Genomic DNA, 21472 nt, shown 5'->3' with positions numbered 1-21472 from the left:
GCTTGAAGCCCTAACTATTGTTAGTTTGGAGTAATTAATAGTAAAGCCCTCTGTTATTTAAATCCTTTTGGAGGTCATCAGTGATCTTGAAGATTGGTTTGTCTTTAAGACCATTGAAACAGGAGTAAGTCTGTATGCTTCTCAGCTTGTATTGCATTCGTGCAGAAAGGGAGGTGAAATAAAAGAAGCTGAATGTGTGGGAAAATAGCGTTCAAAGCTTTCACTGGCAAGTCTAGGAAGAAAATAGCAAATTCAGTCTATGTACAGACTAAAAAACTTATGCTACTATTGACTTGCTAAAGGAAACGTTTGTGTAGTACTTAATGTGTTCTGAAGTCTTGATGAAATATTTTGGAGATTTGCTAGTTTTCAGGTAGCTTTATCAATTTATCAGTTGTGGAATACAACTCCGATGACTGATTTATATTGAACAATAAACTGAACCCAGTCTATTTAATGAAGTATGCTAGGTACTTCAAGGAGTGCCTCACCCTTCACTCTGTATCTTACCTCCTTTACCCCCACATTCCTCTTGGATGGCATGTTCAGCAATTGTTATTCTGACATTGGATTTTTACTATAACCTTTCTATAATGATGTCTGTATTGCGCTTTAATTGCATTAATATTTACTGGGTTTTAAAGTCCTGGCAATGAAGCAAAAGGTTCTCATTAAGTGTAATCCAAGACAAGACTGTATTTCAGAGTAGTTGTATTGATTGCAACAGCTGATAATACTTTGCCCTTAAACTAAGGGAGCAGTTTATTTTCATAGTAAGTTGGTGTTATGCACCTTGATCTTTGCAACTGGAGTAACTTTCACATCTGAATGAAATAAACAATGTGTTTGCTATTCTAGCTAAGACAGTTCATTACAGCTTATAATGGGAAAGTTTAATATGTTTCTGGTTCTTGATCCTATAATCAGCCCTTCAGACAAATCTGTGAAGCTCTGTAGGGCTTTACTGACTTCCACAGATGTTCAGCCAGAAGTAAGAATTCAAACCTGAGAAGTCTTAATTTTTAACTGCGGCTGAAATGCATTGTCATGAAAGTTCTTTGGTGGCTACTTTATTGGTTTTGATCCTATGTTGTCTGCTTAAAGGTGAAAATATAGTCTTATTTATGTCTATCTTTATATGCAAGGGACTTGAAAAAATATGGGTTAAAAATAAGTTGCTGTGTCATAGGCATTACATGGATTCCTCTGATTTTTTTTCAGTGATTTGATGATGGCTAATAGAAAATGTTGAACATATTTCCTCCCCTTCTTTTTATATAAGTTTCTGACAGGAAATCTGTAGCTAAATATCATTTTATGATTTCCATCTGTTCATGTATAATAGTGTTTTATAATGCAGTCCAGATTGCTGCCCAATAGAAATGTCTGTCCTATAGCAGGAGATAGGCTTTCAAGAGATTGTTGTACATACTAATTATTTTTTTAATGAGTGCTTCATTTAATTTTGAGGAAAAGTAACTAATTTCACAGACAGCTTCCTTGATGCAAAATTTTCCACTAATTAACCTTAAGATAGTGCCTCATTTTTCTAGTGCCAGTATTTTTTAAAAGAAAGGTTTGAATAGTTGTACTACCACAGTAAAATAAGAAAATAGAATGCACCCTTAGATTCAGAGGGAAAGAAAAAGAAGGCAGCAGAAACAGAAAATTGTTGCTGAAATGTTTCTCAGTAGCTAACTTTTGTGATCTCTGCGGTGTTTCCCAGATAGTGAGGACTAGATTAAAGAGCATTTACAATAACAGATATAATTTTAATTTTGACAACTCAAGTGATTTCCTCAAGTATTAAGAGTAATTGATGTAACTATTAAAACACTAGCTCCCTAAAGATGTTTGTCAGCATATGTTTTAAAATGAAAGTTTGCGTCCTTCACAGCTGGGAAGAAAGGGTTGGTAATGGGAACCAGGTGTATCCGTATGGTGGGAAAAGAAGAAGGCAAATGAAAAAAATTTACCTGTGTTATTCGTGCTCTTCATCACATGCCAGTCTTGATTTTTGTACAACTGACCGTAAATCATTGCAGGGGTAGTAGACTAGGTGACCTTTAAAGATCCCTTCCAACCCAAACTACAAATCTATGATAAATTATTGTCGCTTTTCTTTATAAACTTTGCAATCAAATTGCCTTTACATGTCTTTACTGCCTGCGAATTTCCGTCTTTCACATTTAATGATAATCTGAATAATAAAATGAACATGAAAATTGTTTTAATGTTTATCAGCTCAGGACTAACTTAGGGACAACTGTAGTGTGTATTAAACGAGGCAGGACACTGTCTGTGACCTGCGAATGGGGCTGGAAGTACCTCTCCAGGGCAGAGCTGTGCTGCCCCCAGTGAGGATTAGCTTTCTAATAGCCTAAATAATTGTTATAAAGAGCTCTTGCTTCCTAAAAATAAACTTGTTTTCTATCCATGTTGGATTTCCTTTCGCCCAGTTTGTTGCAGACATTTTAATGGCATGAATCTGAATTTTTGTGGGGTTTGCAGTTCAGTTGTTATCAATTAAAAAATGTTCTCTATAGATAAGCTAATTTCCTATGGTTTGTCTCCCGTGGCTGTACACTTTGCACAGGGTGACCATTTGCAGAGAAGGAGGTAGTAATCCATCTGAAGTTCAGAATTTGGAACTATTCATGTATGTAGTCGTGAAGGAGTACGGATCTATCATTTTGTAAAATGAATGCCATTGGATTCAACTGCTTTTTTGATGAATATACTGAGTGAGTTAGTATCTGGGCTGAAAGCAGGGATTGTTCTCAGATGCTTATGCCCACAACAGATGTGCAGAGACAGCTAGTCTGACTCCCACAGCTCTGTTGGGCTAGACAGCGCCATTAAACTTCTGTCAATTACCCCATTGCCAGTCACATCACAGCGGCTTGCGACAGCTTTCCTCTGATGTCAGGAGAGACGTCTGTTGTGTTCTGATGCAGACTCATGTTTTCCTCCTCAGAGAGAAGCAGCGTGAAACTCTTTTGCTTCAAAGATGTTGAGAGCCATGATTTAAAAACAAAACCAAAACTCCACAACACTTAAAACTACTTTTTTTTTTTCCCCGCTCTGAGCAGTTGGAAGACACAAAAGCAGAACAGAGCTGTGGCAGCTCAGGGTTTTTTTGTTCAAGAGAAACCTGCCGTTTGGAAACGTGTTACATTTTGAAATAACGCATACCATGTACATTTGTAAATTTAGCTTTCAGACGTTAATGCATTACAGAAATTGTACCTCAGATGGAGCACAGGTTAAAAACAGTTTACGGGGCATACAGAAATTACTGAAGTTGCAGATATTTGTTTTAAGTGGCACATCTAAGGTCAAATGAAATTTTTCCTACTTGAATTTGCAGGCTTGTAACTGACTACAGAGGGTGGCCTTTTCTGTAGTCTCTGGAAGAAGCGGCTACTGGTTTAATCAAATTATCACTGTGGTAATGTGTCCACATTTGAGGGCAGGCCACTTAGACAGAATAACCTCTTTTAAATTTAACGTAACTTTGCTGAAAAAATTAGATATATACATACATACTGAAGTACAGCTCTGTATCTTGCTTGAGAGTTCTCTTATCTTCTCAGTTGGCCATAGGCTAGTAGCGTACAGAGATGTGAAATCCTGATCTATAACAATTTCAATACAGAATTTTCTTTTGATAAGAAGTGACCCATTTTCTCATTGGTATGGTGATGTTTGAAACATAGTGAGAATTTTTACCCTAAGTCAGTTTTAGTCCTCCAGATTGATGTCAGCCCATGATATCCTCTCCTTCCTGAGAAGGTAGCATGGTATGAATTAGGTGTCAAGAGAAGCGTGAAAATATTTTGAGGAAGCTGTTCAGAAACTACGAGAAGTTGCTTTTATCTGGGAGCGTAAAAGCAGTAAGGCTTCAGAAGTTATTTTAGTATGAGCAAGAGAGGTATTTGTTTACAACTTGCATGCAGCCAAAGTATTTCCTTCTTTTGAAGGATAAATTGTGTATTAAAAAAAAAAAAGGTGCTTTAATCAAAAGGCCAAGTGATTTTGCACTTGAAAAATGTGCACTAGCAATGTGGCTTCTTTGTATGTCTTTAAAAAGCGTTTGTAGATGTCAGGTTTTGGGAGAAGTGCATTAACACTAGCCTTCCAAGGAGGCAGTAGAAATGTAACCCTTGCTGTATCCTAGCAGGTCATTATGAGTTTAAATGATTCATGGGAAACCATGGGCCGTGGTGTATGATTATGAGTAGAGTGCCAGGAGTCTGTGAGGAGAGGCTGTAGCTATCAGAGGAAGATGATGTGGCAAATAACTGGAAGGTTTAAGAAGACGTGAGATAAGGCCGTTGAAGGAGACTGGTATGCAGATGCTATTCTGTAGTGGGCATACTGTACTGCTAAATCATTTGTTGCCGAATAGTGTAAGTTTGTCTATTATTTATTTTTGAGTACCAGTTTACTGAAGTCCTTGTGTGGGAGCTTTCATTCTTTTTCCCATACACAGCTGCTTGGTTCCTTTGTATTGCCTTTGCAGAAGGGATGATGTTCCTTCCTTGAAGAAAAGTCTATTGAAGAGAAAAGGGCACGAAGGGATGAGGATAACCTTAAAACTTGACAGGAATTGTTGATGGGGTGGATCTAGAGCGGTGACTGAGGAGATGAAGGGTGGGAATACGCACGTTCTCACTGTTATTTGCTTATCCTGGAGCTTCCTTTGGACCATGTGGTACACTGAAGGATTATTGCCTCCCTCTTTTCTGCCCAAACTCATGTCTGGATTGCTCCTACCGTGGTACGATGTCTTTAGAGCTCTGTCGGTACATGGGTAGTTCTGTTTCTAACCACTGCAACTAAATCTGCTGAGGATTGTGAGTCAAATTTCTATTTATATGTTATTTTATTTTATTTTATTCCTTATGTGACAGTGTTGCCAGAGGGTCTGTGTCATGGCAGAGAAGTCCTTTTCATGTTTTCCTCTGCTCACTCAGACTGAAGACTACCTTCAGTGTGTGACATGTTTCTGGAAGGTAATATGTCATCTCCCTGGAAACAGAATTCACCAGTGGTATTTTTTGCTTTGAAGTGTCCCAGACAAATAAGCTATTTCTTACAAAAACTGTATCAATTGGTATATCCTCCCACAGAAGTTTATAATACACACACCCTCAACCCCCCCAGTAATGGCTTGGTTTAAAATACCTTTCTGATTTAACACTCTGAAGAAGTAACTTCCACTTCATATAGCAAAAAAGAGGACTTGTGTGTTTTTCCATACGTCCTTTATTTGAGGTACCAACAGATATTAAAATATCCTTACGTGGTTACAGCTTGTTAATATAAAAATGAACTTTTTAGCCTTGCTATTCGTATACACAAAAATAGTAACTGAGACTAGCGGAATTTGAGGATGGTGATTTAATGCAAGGCAAATTTATAAATATATATATGGAAACCATCTGTGGTCACTGGAGACTTAAACAAAAAGCAGCTCAGGAAATTTAGGGTTCTTGTAGGGAGATGTGAAGAAAAAAGAGGAAAAGCTTTTTTAGAACTTCTGTAGCTTTAATACTGGGGTAGAAAGGAAGTGTTACGGCTGTACATCTTCTCTGGGGAAAGCTGAGCTGAGACAAATACCTGCATCCCTGGTGAGAGCACACAGTTCTCAGCGTCACACACCTTCACGCGGTGGGAACATAGGCCATGAAGTTTCAACAGATCTTTGCTTCAAAACACAGTTTTAGCATTGCTAGGCGCGTCTGTGCTGACCGTGTAACGTATTGCTTAAAATCAGGTTAAAATACCTTAGGTGGCTCAGTATTGACAGTTCAAAACACTTTCTGTCTGAATGACAGCAAAAGGATTATTCCCTTACAGAGCTCTACAGGTTTCAGCCATATTAGAAATGGGTTAACGCTAGATTTTAGGCTATTGACTATTGTTAGAAGCAGATTACTTTGCCTGTATAAAATAAAATCTGACAATTTAAAGTCTTGATGTCTGCAAAAAATAATCTGACCAAACACGTGAATGTTCCTGGTGGTTGCTTTTTGGGTTTTGTTTTCAAGACCAGCCAGCTCTTATACACTGTGCAATTCTACGTCAGCTGCCAACAAAATTATATGTAAAGCTAAATTAACTTTCTCATTGTTCCAGGGGCCTTCATAGAATGAGTATTTTAATGGATTTGAAATGCTAAAAAGAGAATCATGATTCCTTTTTTCTCTGTTTTTACTGGGGGCGATCGGGGTGGTGGTGTATCGGTAGGAATTCTTGTTTACTTTTATTTCAGTGGCATTGCATTATCCAGCGTAACTTTCTTCAATTCTGACTTTTAGTAAGTTCAGCGATGATGTACCTTCTGATAATGGGTTACTGTAGTGTGTTTTAGTCGGGAAGCACTGTCAGACATTGATGAATACAAACCTATTGTATCCCCTACAGTCCGTATCCCCAAAGCTCTGAGCAAGGGGCTGGAGTTCTTGTTACCTTTTTGCAACAGCTGCCTGAGATGCAGCGAGGGAATTGCTTGCCCTTTTGTTCTGGTCAAATTTTCATCAAATAGTCATCCTTGCGCAAAAAAGGACTGATTTGGGGGAAGAACAAAATATTTCTCATGCATGTAGGAAAATAATTCCTTTTAATTAAAAAGCTTAATCCAATTTAAATCAGGATTAACACCCAGAGGCTCTCAGTGAGCAGCTGGCTCGCTTACTAGTGGGAAGTTTTTTGTACAAAACCACCTTACTGCACATCTCACCAGTCCTGGGCTGTCTCTGTTTTTGCAAGAAGGAGCCTCCATATCATCACACTGACATGGAACTAGATAAAGCTCTTGCTTGTATAATTTTGATATTGCTGATCAGTGTCTGCTGAAAAGAGTTTTTATGGTAGTATTGCTGGTGTGCAAGTATATTTGAGCTGAGCATGCCTGCTCAGTTTCTTAGCATGGAGAAGATGGATGTGGAAGGTTTGCATTAGCTGGTTGGTTGTGTCACAAGTGTTCTCTAAGGCACAATTTCAAACTCCCCGGGTAGGGCCTGCGAGGGTACACATTGCTAGGACTTGCAAGCTTTCCTTTGTAATATTCCCTCTACCAACCCCTTGAACCCACTGGGCCACTGCTCCTTGTCATGCTCTGAAAGTCAGAGGGGAAGGGCTACCTTTAGAGCAGGTGATTATTTTATTCAGGTAGAAACCAGGTTGATACTGCGTGTATTTGCTCTCCTAGTTCTGCCTGAATATAGCCTGGACCCCCAGGTATGAAGAGGTGTAGGATGTAGCAAGGAGAGATTTCCAGAGGTAGGTTAAAAACTATTTAATTCAGTGTTCATTGTAGTTCTAGCATTTAATTAAAAAAGAGTTTTTCTTGTACTTTCATTTATCTAAAATGGCTTTGAGGTTCCTGAAATGTAATTTTTGAGTGGTCTGTGTGTTGTTAGAGTTGATCTTTATTCATGTTTATCATTTTTCATCTTCATCTCAGATGAGGTCTATAGTCTGCAAGCCTAAGATTAGAATAACAGATAAAGCAGTATTTTTTTATATATACGTTGATATTTAAGCTGCATGAGCTAGCAAAACTCTCGATTAAAAACTTGCAGGTTTTGGGGAAAAATAAAACATACTTTTTATTTGTATATAAAGCAACCAGGGTATAGAATTAAATTGAAGTTCCTATAATGAGTTAAGAGCAAGATAAATGGTTTTCACAAAGAAAGCAAAATATGTAATCAAGAGCTTATCTAGTCAGTATTTAAGAAACATAATTAAAATGAATCTGTTATGACTTAACAGCAGTGGGGCTCATTCAGCATGCAGACTCATTTCTGTTTTTTCAAAGGACTTTACACAAACTCCTATAACTACATTAAAGTTAGAAATCATGCTTATCACTGTAAATGCGAAGACACAGCCAATGTTAATTAAACAAATACCATGCTGTATCTGTTGGTACTACACAGAGTTATCATGTTTATTCTTGGTACTCATAACTTCCTAAGATTCCTAATAAAATATTTACAATCTTCTACCTTAACCACGTCAGCTGCTGTTCTGATCAGAAGGCAGTGCTGTTTGCTATCTTGCTGGTTTTTGGCTGCTAGACCAGCTGGCAATAGTCTGTTTTCCAGATTAGGTTAGTTTAGCCAAGAGCTGTGAAGACAAGCAGGGGTGGTATGAGTGGAATATGTTGCAAACAGCACTATATCTTACCAATTACTTTCATTAAATCTGATGGTGGCTTACTGTAATACAGCATTGTCCATACACCCAGGCCTTTCAATGATTTTTACAGACAGTTTAGTGATCCTTTTTGCTTTTATGCTAGTCAGTATCCTTTTAGAAAAAGTAAATGATTGTATGTCTGGAGCAAGCTTGTATAGAATCAACAAAACAGTCTCCAGGCTGCCTTACTAAATGGAGTCAGATGATCTATATTGATCTTGCTTTCTTTCATTACTTGAATTGGATTTTGCTTGAAGGAGTGACATGCACATTTGTATAGTGAAACGCTGGTGACAACTGTATCCTTGTATAAAACAGTCCCATTAACTTTTCTTGCTAACACTGAAGTCCTGCATTACGGTATTAAGGCACTATAAAAGCAAATCCTGCTGTTACATACTCAGCTGCAGTTTATTATTTAGAGAACAAATCCTTGATGTGCAAGTATTTTTCATTGCTGTTTTAGTCACAGTGCTTCGTAACAGTTCATGGACAGTTTTGGGGTTCTGAAAAGCCACAAACCTTTTCCTTGTGTGATTACATCCTTCTCTTTACAGCTATCTATTATTCAAGTTTCCTTGTCCTAAAGAAACTAGAAATTGCAAGTGACTGGGAGGAAAAAAAGATAAATGGTGTCTATTGTGTTTGCTGTCACGCTAATTCATTAACTGGAATTCACCACTTGTCAAGCAAAACAGTTCAGTCTGAAGTTGGAGAGATTATGGAGCTGTTTGACATATGCTTATCTTTACATTTTACTGCTGCACCATGTTGCCTAAAATGTTTCTCTAAATTTGTATGTAGCTTTGTAATTAGGTTTATTAGCAATTTTCAGAAGTTGCAGTAGTGATGCTATAATTACAGCTGAAGATGTGTTTTTATGCACCTTTTCCAGAATTTACAAATTTTTCAAAATTTCGTATTTGGTGGAATGAAATCTCCTTTTTTCTGTTTTATTGGATGTTCTTACACAAATACGTCTGCTGTAAGCCATAACCATGCTTGTTGGGGTACCTAATCTTTGAATTTATAAGTGCGATTTGTCAGATCTGTGACTTTTCATGGGGTTCTTTTTTAGTTACGCCCTTCCTGGGACAACTTGAGATGCAGGCCCTTACCTGTCCTATGTATTATGTAGCTAAAACCCAGACTGACTTCATAGTACATGCATAGTGTGTCTGGTCCTGTGTCAAAAAGGGCCACAACGTAGTCTTTCATTAAGATATTCTGCCCAACAGAATGCTGGAAGAAAAATATGTAAGGCTTTTATGTTAACTAGTTTTTTTTTAAAAAAAAAAAAAAGATAAAAAAGTAAATACTTGTTCAGAGCTTAATCCTGAAATACTCTGTTCCTTATAAATGCAGTTGATCAACTAAAAAAAATTTGCAGGAAAATGAGAAATGCAGGCTCTGATGGTAAAACCAGCTTGGATGTGTATGTAAGACAGTGATTTCACTGTTGGGTAGACTTTTTTTATAAGCTTAAGTCAAACCCTTAACAATATTACACACTAATCAATATGCTTCTACTTATGTGTTCAAAATAAAGCCCTGGCAAAAATGCTATCTTGAAATTAAATGGCGAGTATCAAATGCTAATGAAACTGTAGCAGGTTTTTCAGCATCACTACTTCTAATTTTCAGACAGCTGCTGCATTAGATTTTAGTTAACAATCTCGGTGCCTAGCTGGAGGTGCCTCCTTGGTGGTCTGGGTTGGGTTTTTTGGGGAGTTACCTTTGCTTTTAACTAGTTCCAATCTGCATTTGTTGGAGTTTAAAGTTTGGAGTTTGAAAACAATTCTCTTCTGTCTGACTGTTCATTTTCTTTCTGTTCTGAAAATGCATTAACCACTATTAAAAAAAAAACGTTTTGGCAATGTTAGTGACTTTTAATTGTTCACTGAACTACAGTTTATTACAGAATATCTTTTATACCTGTTTCTTTTCATGCCTTACTGGAAAAAAAAACAAGCTGGAATGAGATTTCTAGAATTATTCATTAGAATCTCTTGACACTAAGGCAAAATAATTTTTAGAAGGGGGAGGAAAACATGGGAGGTTTTTTTATCTGACTGGTATTGCAAGAGCTGTTGCAAGACTAGCAGTTCATACTTCTATCACATAGCCCGCTTTCCTTGTTTCTTAATGTTGATTGTAATACGTATATTTATAGATGTTAATGGAGAAACAAACTAGTTAGTTACGATTTTAAGGGTGGTCAGTCAGAGACGGTGGTAAGGAGTCACACTTGAGATCTCATCTGAAGTCCCCGGGACTGGTTTTAAGAGCGCTGCGGTTACCGGAGCAGGAAGGCAGGGTTTGCTGCCCCTCTGACACTCCCCTCACACAGTGGCTCACCCAGAACTGCCTTTGAGAACAGTAAAAACATTCATTAATCAGCAGTAGAGAGACAGCAGGTTCATGGAATATTTGCATAGAGGAAAAGAAAATTGGGAGAAACCGAAGGCTTGCTCAAAATACATGTTGGTCTTTAAGTTGTGCAGCTGCTAAAGAACCGATGTGGTGATTCTGCTGTTAGTAAGACTTGAAACTAGAGCGGGATAGAGTTATTATTCTTAAAGGTCTTGGAAAGTGTTGGTATGTTAATACTGATACCTTAAACAAATTCAACTTTAGGCATCTTTTATTAATTCAATCTATATTTTCCCTGCATTTTTAACTGGGTATAGTGACACAAATCCTCCATGGCCATAAATTGTCATAGCACCATTGATTCTGTCTCTCCTCCTCTCAGTCCCCAAAGTATCGATACCCACATACAGCAGCACTGTGCTGGTTTGTAACATCTATGCTGTTAAACAGCTCCCAGAGGGGGCTGCATTTCAGTGAAGGATGGAGGCTACGTGTGTATGGTGGGTGTATATAATTTGAAAACGAATCAGGACATTAACTTTGCTATGTAATTATGGTTCATTTTCAAGCCGCTGTTCAGTTCAGTTTTCATTCTTCATCAGAGGAGAATGCAGTCAATAGTGAGTGGGTTTTCAGTCCTGCTTTGGTTCAGTATTTAGGGCAATCGTGTGTTTAATGCAGCTTTTGGGCAGGGAAACAGCTTGAGAGCTGCTCGGTGCCGCAGGCTACCAGCTGCTTGCCTAATTGGCCTGGGAGCATGGTGGAAGGAAAGCAGAGACACCGAGTCAGCTGGCTTCAATATTGTTCCCAATTGGAAGAAACCTGCTTATTGGTTTGAAATGGCATCCAGTGTCATGGATACAGAGCAACTGTTTGCACAGGGTTGATGCTATCCATACTAGCTGTCGAGTTCCTTCACCACCACAGCAAGTGAGTGAAGTTTGAATCCACAACTTTTTCTTCTGTTGGGTAAGGCTTGAAGGCAGCTGAGCTATAATTTAAGACTGACCCGTGTGGGAGGTTTCACCAGGTAGCATGGCAGGCGCAGAAGACACATTGAAGAGAGAGCCTAAATAATATCCATAGGTAGGTGCAGAAGGGAAATAGACATAGGGGACAGAAAACATAGTTTGGAGATGCAGAGCGGTATGCTCTGTATTATTCTTCCAGATGCTTGGTTAACTTGGCTTTGATAGCCAGCGAGGCTCAAAATGTATCCCTCATCCAGAGTGGTAGGGGAAAGAAGCATTCTGGGTTTGATAGATTTTCCTGTTAAGAAATCCCAGGAGGTTCTTGGGTTTTTGTGAAAAATGCAAGGAGTTTGAAATGCTTGGTTTTGTTAACTTTTAAGTTGTTAAAATCCATGCCACTCTGTTTTGTTTGGGACAATAATATTTTGTATGCAGTTAACATTTGGATTTGAAATAAATGCTAATAAATTTGTTGTATCTAAGACATTTGTTTGAATGTACAAGAAATGTAGACAAATAATTGCTTATGATCACATTGATTAGTTTCTATAATTATTTAAATATTTTTCAGTTGGGTGATTGGTTTCTAGAATTATGTAAATATTGCCCGGTTGGATTTTCAAATATTTTTATAGGTATGTTTGGGTCCAGTGTATTTTCACAGGTGATTTTATTAGTTGAGATCCTAACAAAACAGGGCTAAGCAATCAAACGTGGTGTGTCGATTTCTCTCCTGGGTGTTACTTCTTGTATTAATAGCTTTTTAAACTTGTTGACAAACAGCTTGTAACTTGAAAGGGCAGTTATCTTGAAAATAAATAATTCTGAATTTTTCCATAATCAGTGGTGGCATACAGATTGAATGTTGCTATTAGTGCTTCTGCTGAAGGAGGAGACATAACTTGCCCATTATATGTCATTTATTGATAGCATCTGACTGGCAAACCAAGTTGTTGCTAGCCATGGTATTTTCTGGTTTATTGCTACGGAAAGGGTGGCTCAAGAAATATAAGTTGTGGGAAGATGCTGATAGTTACAGAAATGGGATAAAGGAGGATTTCGAAGAACATGTAGACAAGTAGGTGGGAAAATAAGCTTGTTCTGTTGTTTACAAAACAGCTGCTTCTGCCAACTGAAGACTTTCTGCAAGTAATTCATCTGCTGGTAAATAACCAGTGTAGTAAACCTTATTACACTGATCTTACATGGTGCTGCCTGTGTGCAAACTGGCCTTGCAGTTGATGAAAGTTTGTGTGTAGGACAACTGCAGAACAGCATTTTTACTGACTGTATAGTAATTACATTATTTATGAAAGTGAACCTAAACAGGCAGTAATAAAAAAAAGTGCGAGACAGAGTATTTTGTGCCTTAAAATTATCCTGTGTTATATTACTATGAAAATCTCTTGTATTCGAAGTACTACGTTCTTAAATGCTGCTTACCTTTTTAAATTGATATCAAACTTAGTGTGGACAGTCTTAACCCAGTTTACACATTTAGCTCAATAATTTTGCCTAGATGTTTTTCTTACAAAATTAAGTTTAAATAGAATGGAATGAATGAAGGTGGTGAAACTGTAGGATATCATTTTGTCCACAGGATCTCAGATAGAAAAAAAATTACCTAACCTGTTTATTTTTTTTTAATTGACTTCAGTGAAACCAATCTAAGTCAAATTCTCATAAACAAAGTTAAATTTGCAGGGCTGGTCATCTAAGGTTATTCTTTGGTAAACAAAATATACTTAATAAATACCTAACATCGTCTTCCTCCCTATCTTCTACATGTAAAAAGTTATTAGAACATACATTGCATTTTCTACTGCACTTGTAAAAGCAGGTAAGAGCTGGTCATTTTTCAACCATTACAGGACTTCTGCTTCCAAACATACTTAAATTTCATAGAAGAGCAAATGAAGTAGTTAGTCAAAGGCCCATCAACTCCTCAAATTCTCTTTAACTCCTGATTAACTTAGCTATCCCAAAGACTATTCTCAGTTGCATGTGACCATTACTGGTTCTCTTCCTCCTCCACAAATAAATAATTAAGAAAATAAATATAATTCGTATGTATCAAATCACGTGCCATTTTAAGAGTTAAACTGACTTCAGAAAGTAACAAAGAAAGCTTCCGACTTCAGAGGAAAACTGCAAACTACTCATCTCTGGGAAGAAACATGCATTTTTACAAAACTGGCAGTTTTCCTTGTTGTGTTATTAACAGAGTACAGTGAAATAGACCATTAGGGTGGCTGACCAGGGTAGACGCTTTCAGGTGCTGCTGTATCTGCTTCTCACTGGCTTTAGCTTCCCTTTGCACTTCAGCAGTTTATATCCTGCGCTTCATCTCAGCTTTTGGGTTTTAGCTATTGTTAAATAGTTATTTCAAGAAGATTATTGTAGTTCTTAATCATAAATATTTGTTTTAATTTGAAATGTAAAGCCTTCTTATTCTTTAGGTATTAGAACTGTGTACTTGACACTTGTGAAGGTTCTCTTCCTTGTGTGGGTTCTTGCTTTCCCTTCTCACCGTACAGAGTTGAAGGTTATCATATGTAATAGCCTTTCTGCTGATTGCATCTAATCATACATCTTTTATATCTTATGCACAGTCTTTAAAGTGCACTTATCATGCTAATTCTTGAATCATCGTGGTTTCAAATACCTCATTAGAGGAACACTTCTCCATTGCTCCTCTTGCAAATCATGTCTGTTTCTCACAAATGTTTACTACTTCGTTGTGGAAGGGGCAGCTTCCCTCTGCACCAGCCAGCCTCATCAGCCCTGGAGCTCTGCGCAGTTACAATTCAAATCTAGCTGAGGTCTATTACTCTGGTGTAGAAAACACAAATTAAATTTGTTTCATTTCCGCCTCTCTAGGTGGTATTCAGTATCTGTGTAGCCTTGGGCAGCCATGTGGTTAACTGTGCCCCCTACCAAATGCTTCCTCTGATCTGTTACTGGCAGGCAGGGGGGAGTTGCCAGTCCCTTTTTGTTGTAGCCGTCTTCAGACAGAAGAAACCTGAGTCTGTTGTCTCATCTCTTTCCAAAACAGGACCTTTGCCAGCAGTGATGGGAGAGGTGGCAAATGAGAAAGGAAGGAGCAAAAACTGTGACTGATGTAGTGGGGAGCAACAGATGTCATGTGGAAAATTGAGATATACTCAATAAGCATTTTCTACAAACATTTTCATACTGATGTAACTTAGTTATGGGGTGTGAGATACGAGCATATGAGAGAGTGAGTGAGTTTAAGCTTTGAAGCATTTCAGACAGATGGAAATTTGTGGTTGAAGACAATTTATGTGGAATTACAGGCTAGTGATGTTCACAGCTTAATGATTCTGCTTTAAAAGTGATTTTATGTTATAATTAAAGAGATGTGTTGAAAGAGAATAGAAGGAGCTGGGTTACAGGAAGCAAGGGAAGTAAAGGCCAGAGCTGCTCAGAAAGAGCTAAACCCTGTGTAAGAACACAATACAGAGAATTACAGGTTGCTGTTGTGGGACTGACTTCAGTGTGCACTGTTGGCCAATGCAGATGTCTTTGAATACGTTATTAAAGGCAATATCACAATAAATGAATCAGAAAAGATGCTTTGACATCTGTATTACAAATCATATTAAAGTATATACTTATCTAGAGCAGAACAAAGCTGTGTCTGAATCAGCAAAAAGTATTCACTGTTCAGCAGCAGAAAAAAAATATTAAAATGCTATAATACTGGTGGTTTTATTTTCTGGATAGGCTTTTAGCACTTGAAGCAGAGTTCAATTACTCCGAGTATTGCCCTTTGTATAAAAGGAAAAATGGTTTATTTGCAATGTACTTACCTTGCCAAAATGTCTTGTTCATAGCTTACTTTTCCATGTTTCCTTCTTTTTGATGTATTTGATGTATTTCAGTACTGAGAGATCGCTTTTCACCTTAACATTAACGGTTTCATAACCACTTCTCACTTCTATTCCTGTCATACCTGAAATCAATAAATCTAATTGCATTTTTGCAAATCCATTTATTGTAATACTTCACACTTGGGGCTTGTATCAATTGAAATAACAAAACCATGTTTTCACCTGAATTCCAGTGTCTCTACACAGTTACTTGACTAAATCTCTAGTGTTAGTATTTCTACTGTTTTCAGAAAATTCATATTCTCCAAATTGCCTGATGTATTCCTTCTATTATTATTTTAAAACAGGTGTTTTATAGAAATTATTTGGGATATTTTGGGGATGTCACCGTTTTGATAGCGCACTATAGACATTTTTCTTTAGAGACAATGGCTTTAGGTAACAGTCTTGTGAGTCATGGAATACAGTATGTGTTCCCTAAACATTGTTTTCCAGTCTTTGTGTTCTGTGTCAAACTAACTCACCTTTTATCATTCGTTCACTTTATAGATTAAGTTCAGATGTATCAGAAATATATATGACAGCAAGTGTTTCCTTTATCGCTGAGGAGTTACTGCTTTTCACCGGGTCTTTTGCATTCTGTGGTTTGAGCTTCACAATTGGCGATACTTACATCGAAATTCTGTATTTGTCATCCTTAACAGAAAGGGCTATCGCAAGACATGAAGTCAGAGAAATAGAACAGCGCCATACAGTAGATGGCCCCCGCCGAGATGTGACGCTGGATGAAGAGGATGATGTGGTGATTATTTACAACAGAGTACCTAAGACTGCCAGCACATCCTTCACAAATATTGCCTATGATCTTTGTGCAAAGAACAAATACCATGTTCTACATATCAACACAACCAAAAATAATCCTGTTATGTCTCTGCAAGATCAGGTAAGCTACTGCATTTGGGATGTTTTTATTAAACAAGGGGAAAGTATAGGAAAATTTATTGCTATTGCAGACTTACGTGGTCTGATGGAATTGGCTTTTATGTCCCATTTTGCAATATAAATGGATTCTAATGTGTTTTGTAATCTCTTTGTAGAGAATTAATATTACTTTTTAAATAATAGGTTTAGGTTTTTGCTGGGCTGCTGGGTGGCGGTAAGTATCTGTTTATTGGACAAAAACAAAGATTAAAAGGGACACAGCTGGGGCAGAAATTACAGTTGTTTTAACTGTAAAAGTTTATTGTATTGTCAACTGTCTGCCTTTTGGCTGTGTAATAGTATTTGCTTGTCATCTCCATCTGCGGTGAATGCAGTCTTACATGATTTCCTGTCCCAAGTAGTGCAGGCACCGTGCCATGCTGTCAGGGCTGTACTTTTGTCTTTGGTACTGGGTCGGGTCAGGTCTCACAGGTGATAAAAAACAGGTAAAAAGAAGTGATTGTAAATCGCTTGCACTCTAAAGGATCAGTCACTTTGCATCCATGTAAAGTTCTCACTAAAATCAGTTTAGTCCCAGGCTAGAAATGATCATGGCTACTACCGCTGCATCAGATGGTGGGTGTTAAAAAAAGATGAAGGGTCAGTGCTCTGTTTTTCTTGGGGTGTGGTGTGGTGAGGGAGTAGATTTTTTTGTTGTTGTTGTTTTTATTTTTTAAAATAATATTTCTGTACTTGTGAGTGCACATGTAGGAAACGCAGGTCAGAGGTCTGAAACATCACCATGTCATCATCCCTGTCTGTAAAACAAACATTTCCAGACTCCTGAGGAATGTACCACCGGTGGTGTGCTGATCATCTGAAGTTGATATGCAGCACAGGCAGGAGCTGCTCTGCATTGCAGCACGTCAGCACCGAGGTTTCCAGCTCCTTTAAGTGCATGCCTGCAGGCAGAGGCAGCTCAGCACAGCTGCTGGAGTGGGGCGAGGGGAAGCAGGTGCGGCCCCTCGCTTCCAGTTCTGTATACAGGGAGAAAGGACTGAGGTCAGGATCTCAGCACAGGGGACATAGAGTGTGCTTGGGGTGGGACTGGGAACCTGTTTTGTGATAGTGGGGTTCTGTTACTGTTGGGGTTTTGCTGTAGTGAAATCTTTTCCTAAATATGAACGTGATATTGTCAGACATGATTACTAAAAGTAAATCTGGTAGCCATCCCTATAGTCCTGTCCACTGCGTAGAACAAGTACTAAAGACCCGTGCACTAACAGCAGAGTGATTTTTTTTTTTTCCCAAAAGATTTAACAGACTTATATCTGTTAATTAAAAGTCATGCTCAAGTCAGTCATACTTAGTGCTGCGCTTCCAACCACAGACTCCTTGAATTGTACTGGTGTGTCCTGAAGGACCAGGAGAGCTAGTCATTGATGGTGTAACATTGAACATAGGCAACCTTTCCTTAAATTTCTGCTTTTGTTTGGAATTCATTCAAATCAAATGTGTTCTTTACTAGCTTAGTTTTGTCTAAGAGAAACTCTGTTCCTCGTCTTCCCTCTTAAGAATTACTTACTGAAAAATGAAAATCCATCAGTGCTGGGCATGTATGCAATACTGGCAGTCCTACCTTCATTTGATACTATGCTGTTGTCCAAGGTGGTAAATTATGTTGTTTCATTAGACAATTGATACTCCTTCAGTGGCCATTAACTGGGAGATGCTGACAATGAAAAACTATGTATTGCATAGTTGTTCAAAGAATAAGAAATAATGATTTATCATTAGTCTATTGAGATAGCGCTTGCCATTGTAAATCGTAACACATAATTCTGGAGGTGGCAAGGGTCCTGATATTAGCTGATGAGGTATACTCTTTGTGGGCTTGGATTTGCAACAAATACTCACATACTATCTTCATCAGTGTAGCTCATTTGAGTGCATTAGGTGTGTATGCAGCAGTAGTAAAATACATAAACATATCACAGAGGCAGAATTGTTTTATAAGTGATGCTGTTTGTTGAAGCAAGTCTCCCTAGGCAAAGTGAAGATTGTCTTGGGCCTGACATAAATTTGTAAGATAGTGAGCTCTCCATTATGCACTCCTGCTGTGCTTTTTCCAAACTACTATAATTCTGTAACAGATTTTAAGTTTTCTGCCCACGTGTGAAACCTTTACTTCTTGAATGCAATCTGAAAAAAAACCCCCCAAAACCCTATTTAAAATCCACTCCAAACACAGTCTGTATCTGATTTGAGATAATCCACTAAGAGTCCCTAATACATCCATTTTAGTTTCAGATGGAACTTGTTCCAGCAGCCCTCCTTTCTTTTGCAGCTTCTCTGGCAGCAGGATCCTGGGAACTGCCCCTCTTTCTGCAGGTTGGGCCTTTTCTCTGCAGCAAGCTGAGTGCCATGTTGCCCATCTTGCATTTCTGACCTGTGTGGTCTGTAACAAAACCACTTGCTTTCATTAAACCAGGGAAGTTGTTTGGTTGGATTTTATTTGTTGCTTGCATGTTTCAGTACTGATACTTTTTGTCCTACAAGTATGCCTTTGCTGTGGCTAGCTGAATGGCATACCAGCTACACAGACTTCAGCTTTTTTGTTACATGGCGAAGTTGTCATCTAAAACGTTTAAAATGAAATTACTATTCTGTCTTGCAGCATGTATTCTCGATATATTGTTAGAAAAGGGGGTATGAGAACACATTCTCTGTACTGTTGTTGCAAACATAGACAAGCCATGGTACAATTATCCAGCATTTCACTCCCTCAGCTTGCTGTTTTCTGTTCCTTGTTCTTTTTTCTCCCACAGTTTCTCTCCCCATTTTTCTTGAAAAAGCAACCTGAAAACATATAATCTTGCTTCCAAATGTATTCTAAAACAGTGCCCTCTCAGAGGATAGCACACTTACAGTGACTTTAGTGCTTATTTCCTCTGCTGGTGAAGTTCAGTGGCTGTCAGAAGTGGAACAAGCGTAAGGTTGCCATACACTGCTAGAGGTGGAAGTACTGTCATGTACTCCTGAACATTTAAGAGTGTTTCTCTAGGAGTCAGATGGCCTAGTGAGTGCTAGTGTCTGCTGCTGTCCATGTGCCGGTTGTCTTTTTCCTTCTGAGAAAGAACTGTTCACATGAGGTGGGTAGCCTCGCTGTACTGTGGCTGAACTGGTGAACTCTCTTTTCACCATCTCACAAAATTGCTTCTCAGCTGCCCTTGCCTTGAACTTGTTTGTGGCTTTTCATGGCATGCAGCCACAGGTGTGCTGCTAGCCTGTTTCCAGTGTTCCTGACCCTCTGATTTAGAGCTAACTGTTAGTTATTAGCTTGTATGACAGTTTTGATAGCCAAGCGACCAGTGCCTTCCTGCAGAGCGGTTCTGATTCAGTCATCCCATCACGCTTGGTCTTTAAATCTGAATATGAGATTTCCTTTAATGGGGACACTGTGTGGGTCTTCAGCCTTACTTGAGAGCCCTATTTTTGTAGCTCAAATGAAAAAATCCTCATGGTGTTTCTCAGCAGGCTAGGCTTGTGATATTCATCCCCCCAGTTATTTGTCATTTTAAGACAGTTATTCAGCAACTGACAAACAAAACTAGAATGTAATGACCTGAAAAGCTGGGGCTTTTTTGGTAGCCAGGATTCTGTGTGATACCAGCCCACAGGGTAATGACCATACCACCTTCTGGGGGCAAAGGCAGGGGGTGTGTTTGTGTTCAGACTGTAGAGAAGAGGGATTGATGGAAGCAGGTAGTGGACAGAGATGACAGTTTACAACATTGCTTTGGTTTGCATGTACAGATTTTCCAGGGTGCTTTTTCTCAGACCAAGTGTGCTGGTGATGGTTTTTTGGTTGGGGTTTTGGGGGATTATTTTTTTTAAATTATTTTTTTTTTTAATTTTGGCTCACTAGGACTTGTTTTAAGTTCTTATCATCCTAGAAACTGAATGTATTTAACTCACCTTTCAGGACATCTTACACCCCCAGAGTACATTTGCTCTGACTTTTTAGTTCAGTGAAGCTCAGCTGATTTCTCACTTACTAAAGGCTGTGAAGCAACTTTGTAGCTAATTATATAAAAGCACCATGAAACAACTTCCCAGCAATTCCATTCACGTCTATCCACACTTTTAAAGTAACTTCAAATTTTATTCAGTTGGGTTCAGATGGAGAACCTTGCTTGGTCTCTTGAAAGCTCCACTGTCTGCTAAGCCCTGAAAAGAAAGGTAAAATTGATCATAGTTAACAATATGAAGCAGCAAGCAATATTGATTTCTGCCTTTCTGCCCTAAAATGTGTGAATCCAGTCCAAACTCATTGGGCTGTCTGTAACCTGGAACAATTCTGATTTTTGGAATGCTGCAAACTTGGGGTGAAGGGGGAGGGGGGGTATTCTTGCCTGCAGGCTGCTTACAGTTGTTAGAAACTTCAGTTCTCAGGGCCACAGCATGTTGCTGGTCTATCTTAAGGCAGATGTAAATGTTGCATCTGTCTTACAAAACCTTCCTAGCCTTCTCTTGGCTTGCCTGGTGTTAAAGTTAGTAAAAGGCTAGAATATCCATCCTATGTTTATAAAAATGATTTCCTTAGCAGACAACAACATTGTAGGGTAAAGACAGTAAAGGATTTCTGAACTGTTACTGGAACATCCCAGGTCTGATGCCCGATGGTGGCATGGGGATCTAAGATAGACCTGACCCTTGGGATTTTACACTAAACATTTCCCTGTGTCTAGTCCTAGTCTGTTAGAAACTGAAGTCTAGCTGGTGCTAGATTTCAGAAAGCTTATTCATGGAAACGTAAGTGAAATGTACACTTTAATATGCATGCAGCAGTACACACGATAGGTAGCATAACTGGTTTACTTGCAGGGTTGTATCAACTAACCGTGATATTTTGGAGTCTGAGGGTGAGGGAAGAGAGGATTATATATACTTTGCATTTAGGAAACTTCTTTCCTAAGTATAGAAATACCTGTAGCTGAGGCTGTTCACTGAAAATACCTTATGATTGATCTTTGGCAGGTACAGTTAATGAAAGTGTGGTTTGTTTCAATTGCAGTAAAGGTTGTTCAACTAGATTCAGAGTCTCATAGATATATCATCAGTTTATGCTGTGGACAA

At 38.5% G+C, this 21472-nt stretch overlaps 1 protein-coding gene across 2 annotated transcripts in view; it reads left to right on the top strand.

Annotated features, from left to right (window-relative positions):
• HS2ST1 (heparan sulfate 2-O-sulfotransferase 1) overlaps positions 1-21472 on the top strand; it is an 81425-nt gene that overhangs the window by 44214 nt on the left and 15739 nt on the right. For both annotated transcript variants that reach the window (XR_005830136.1, XM_040610465.1), the window contains exon 2: positions 16117-16355. Coding sequence is in view for 1 of the 2 variants with exons in the window: in XM_040610465.1 (XP_040466399.1) it covers positions 16117-16355 (239 nt within the window). In the remaining variant the exon portion in view is untranslated. The remainder of the gene's footprint in view (positions 1-16116; positions 16356-21472) is intronic.

The sequence above is a fragment of the Falco naumanni genome, chromosome 11, assembly GCF_017639655.2.
Source record: "Falco naumanni isolate bFalNau1 chromosome 11, bFalNau1.pat, whole genome shotgun sequence".
Taxonomy (NCBI): domain Eukaryota; kingdom Metazoa; phylum Chordata; class Aves; order Falconiformes; family Falconidae; genus Falco; species Falco naumanni.
Note: the sequence above shows the minus strand (reverse complement) of the source record. Positions and strands in the feature narration are given on the sequence as shown.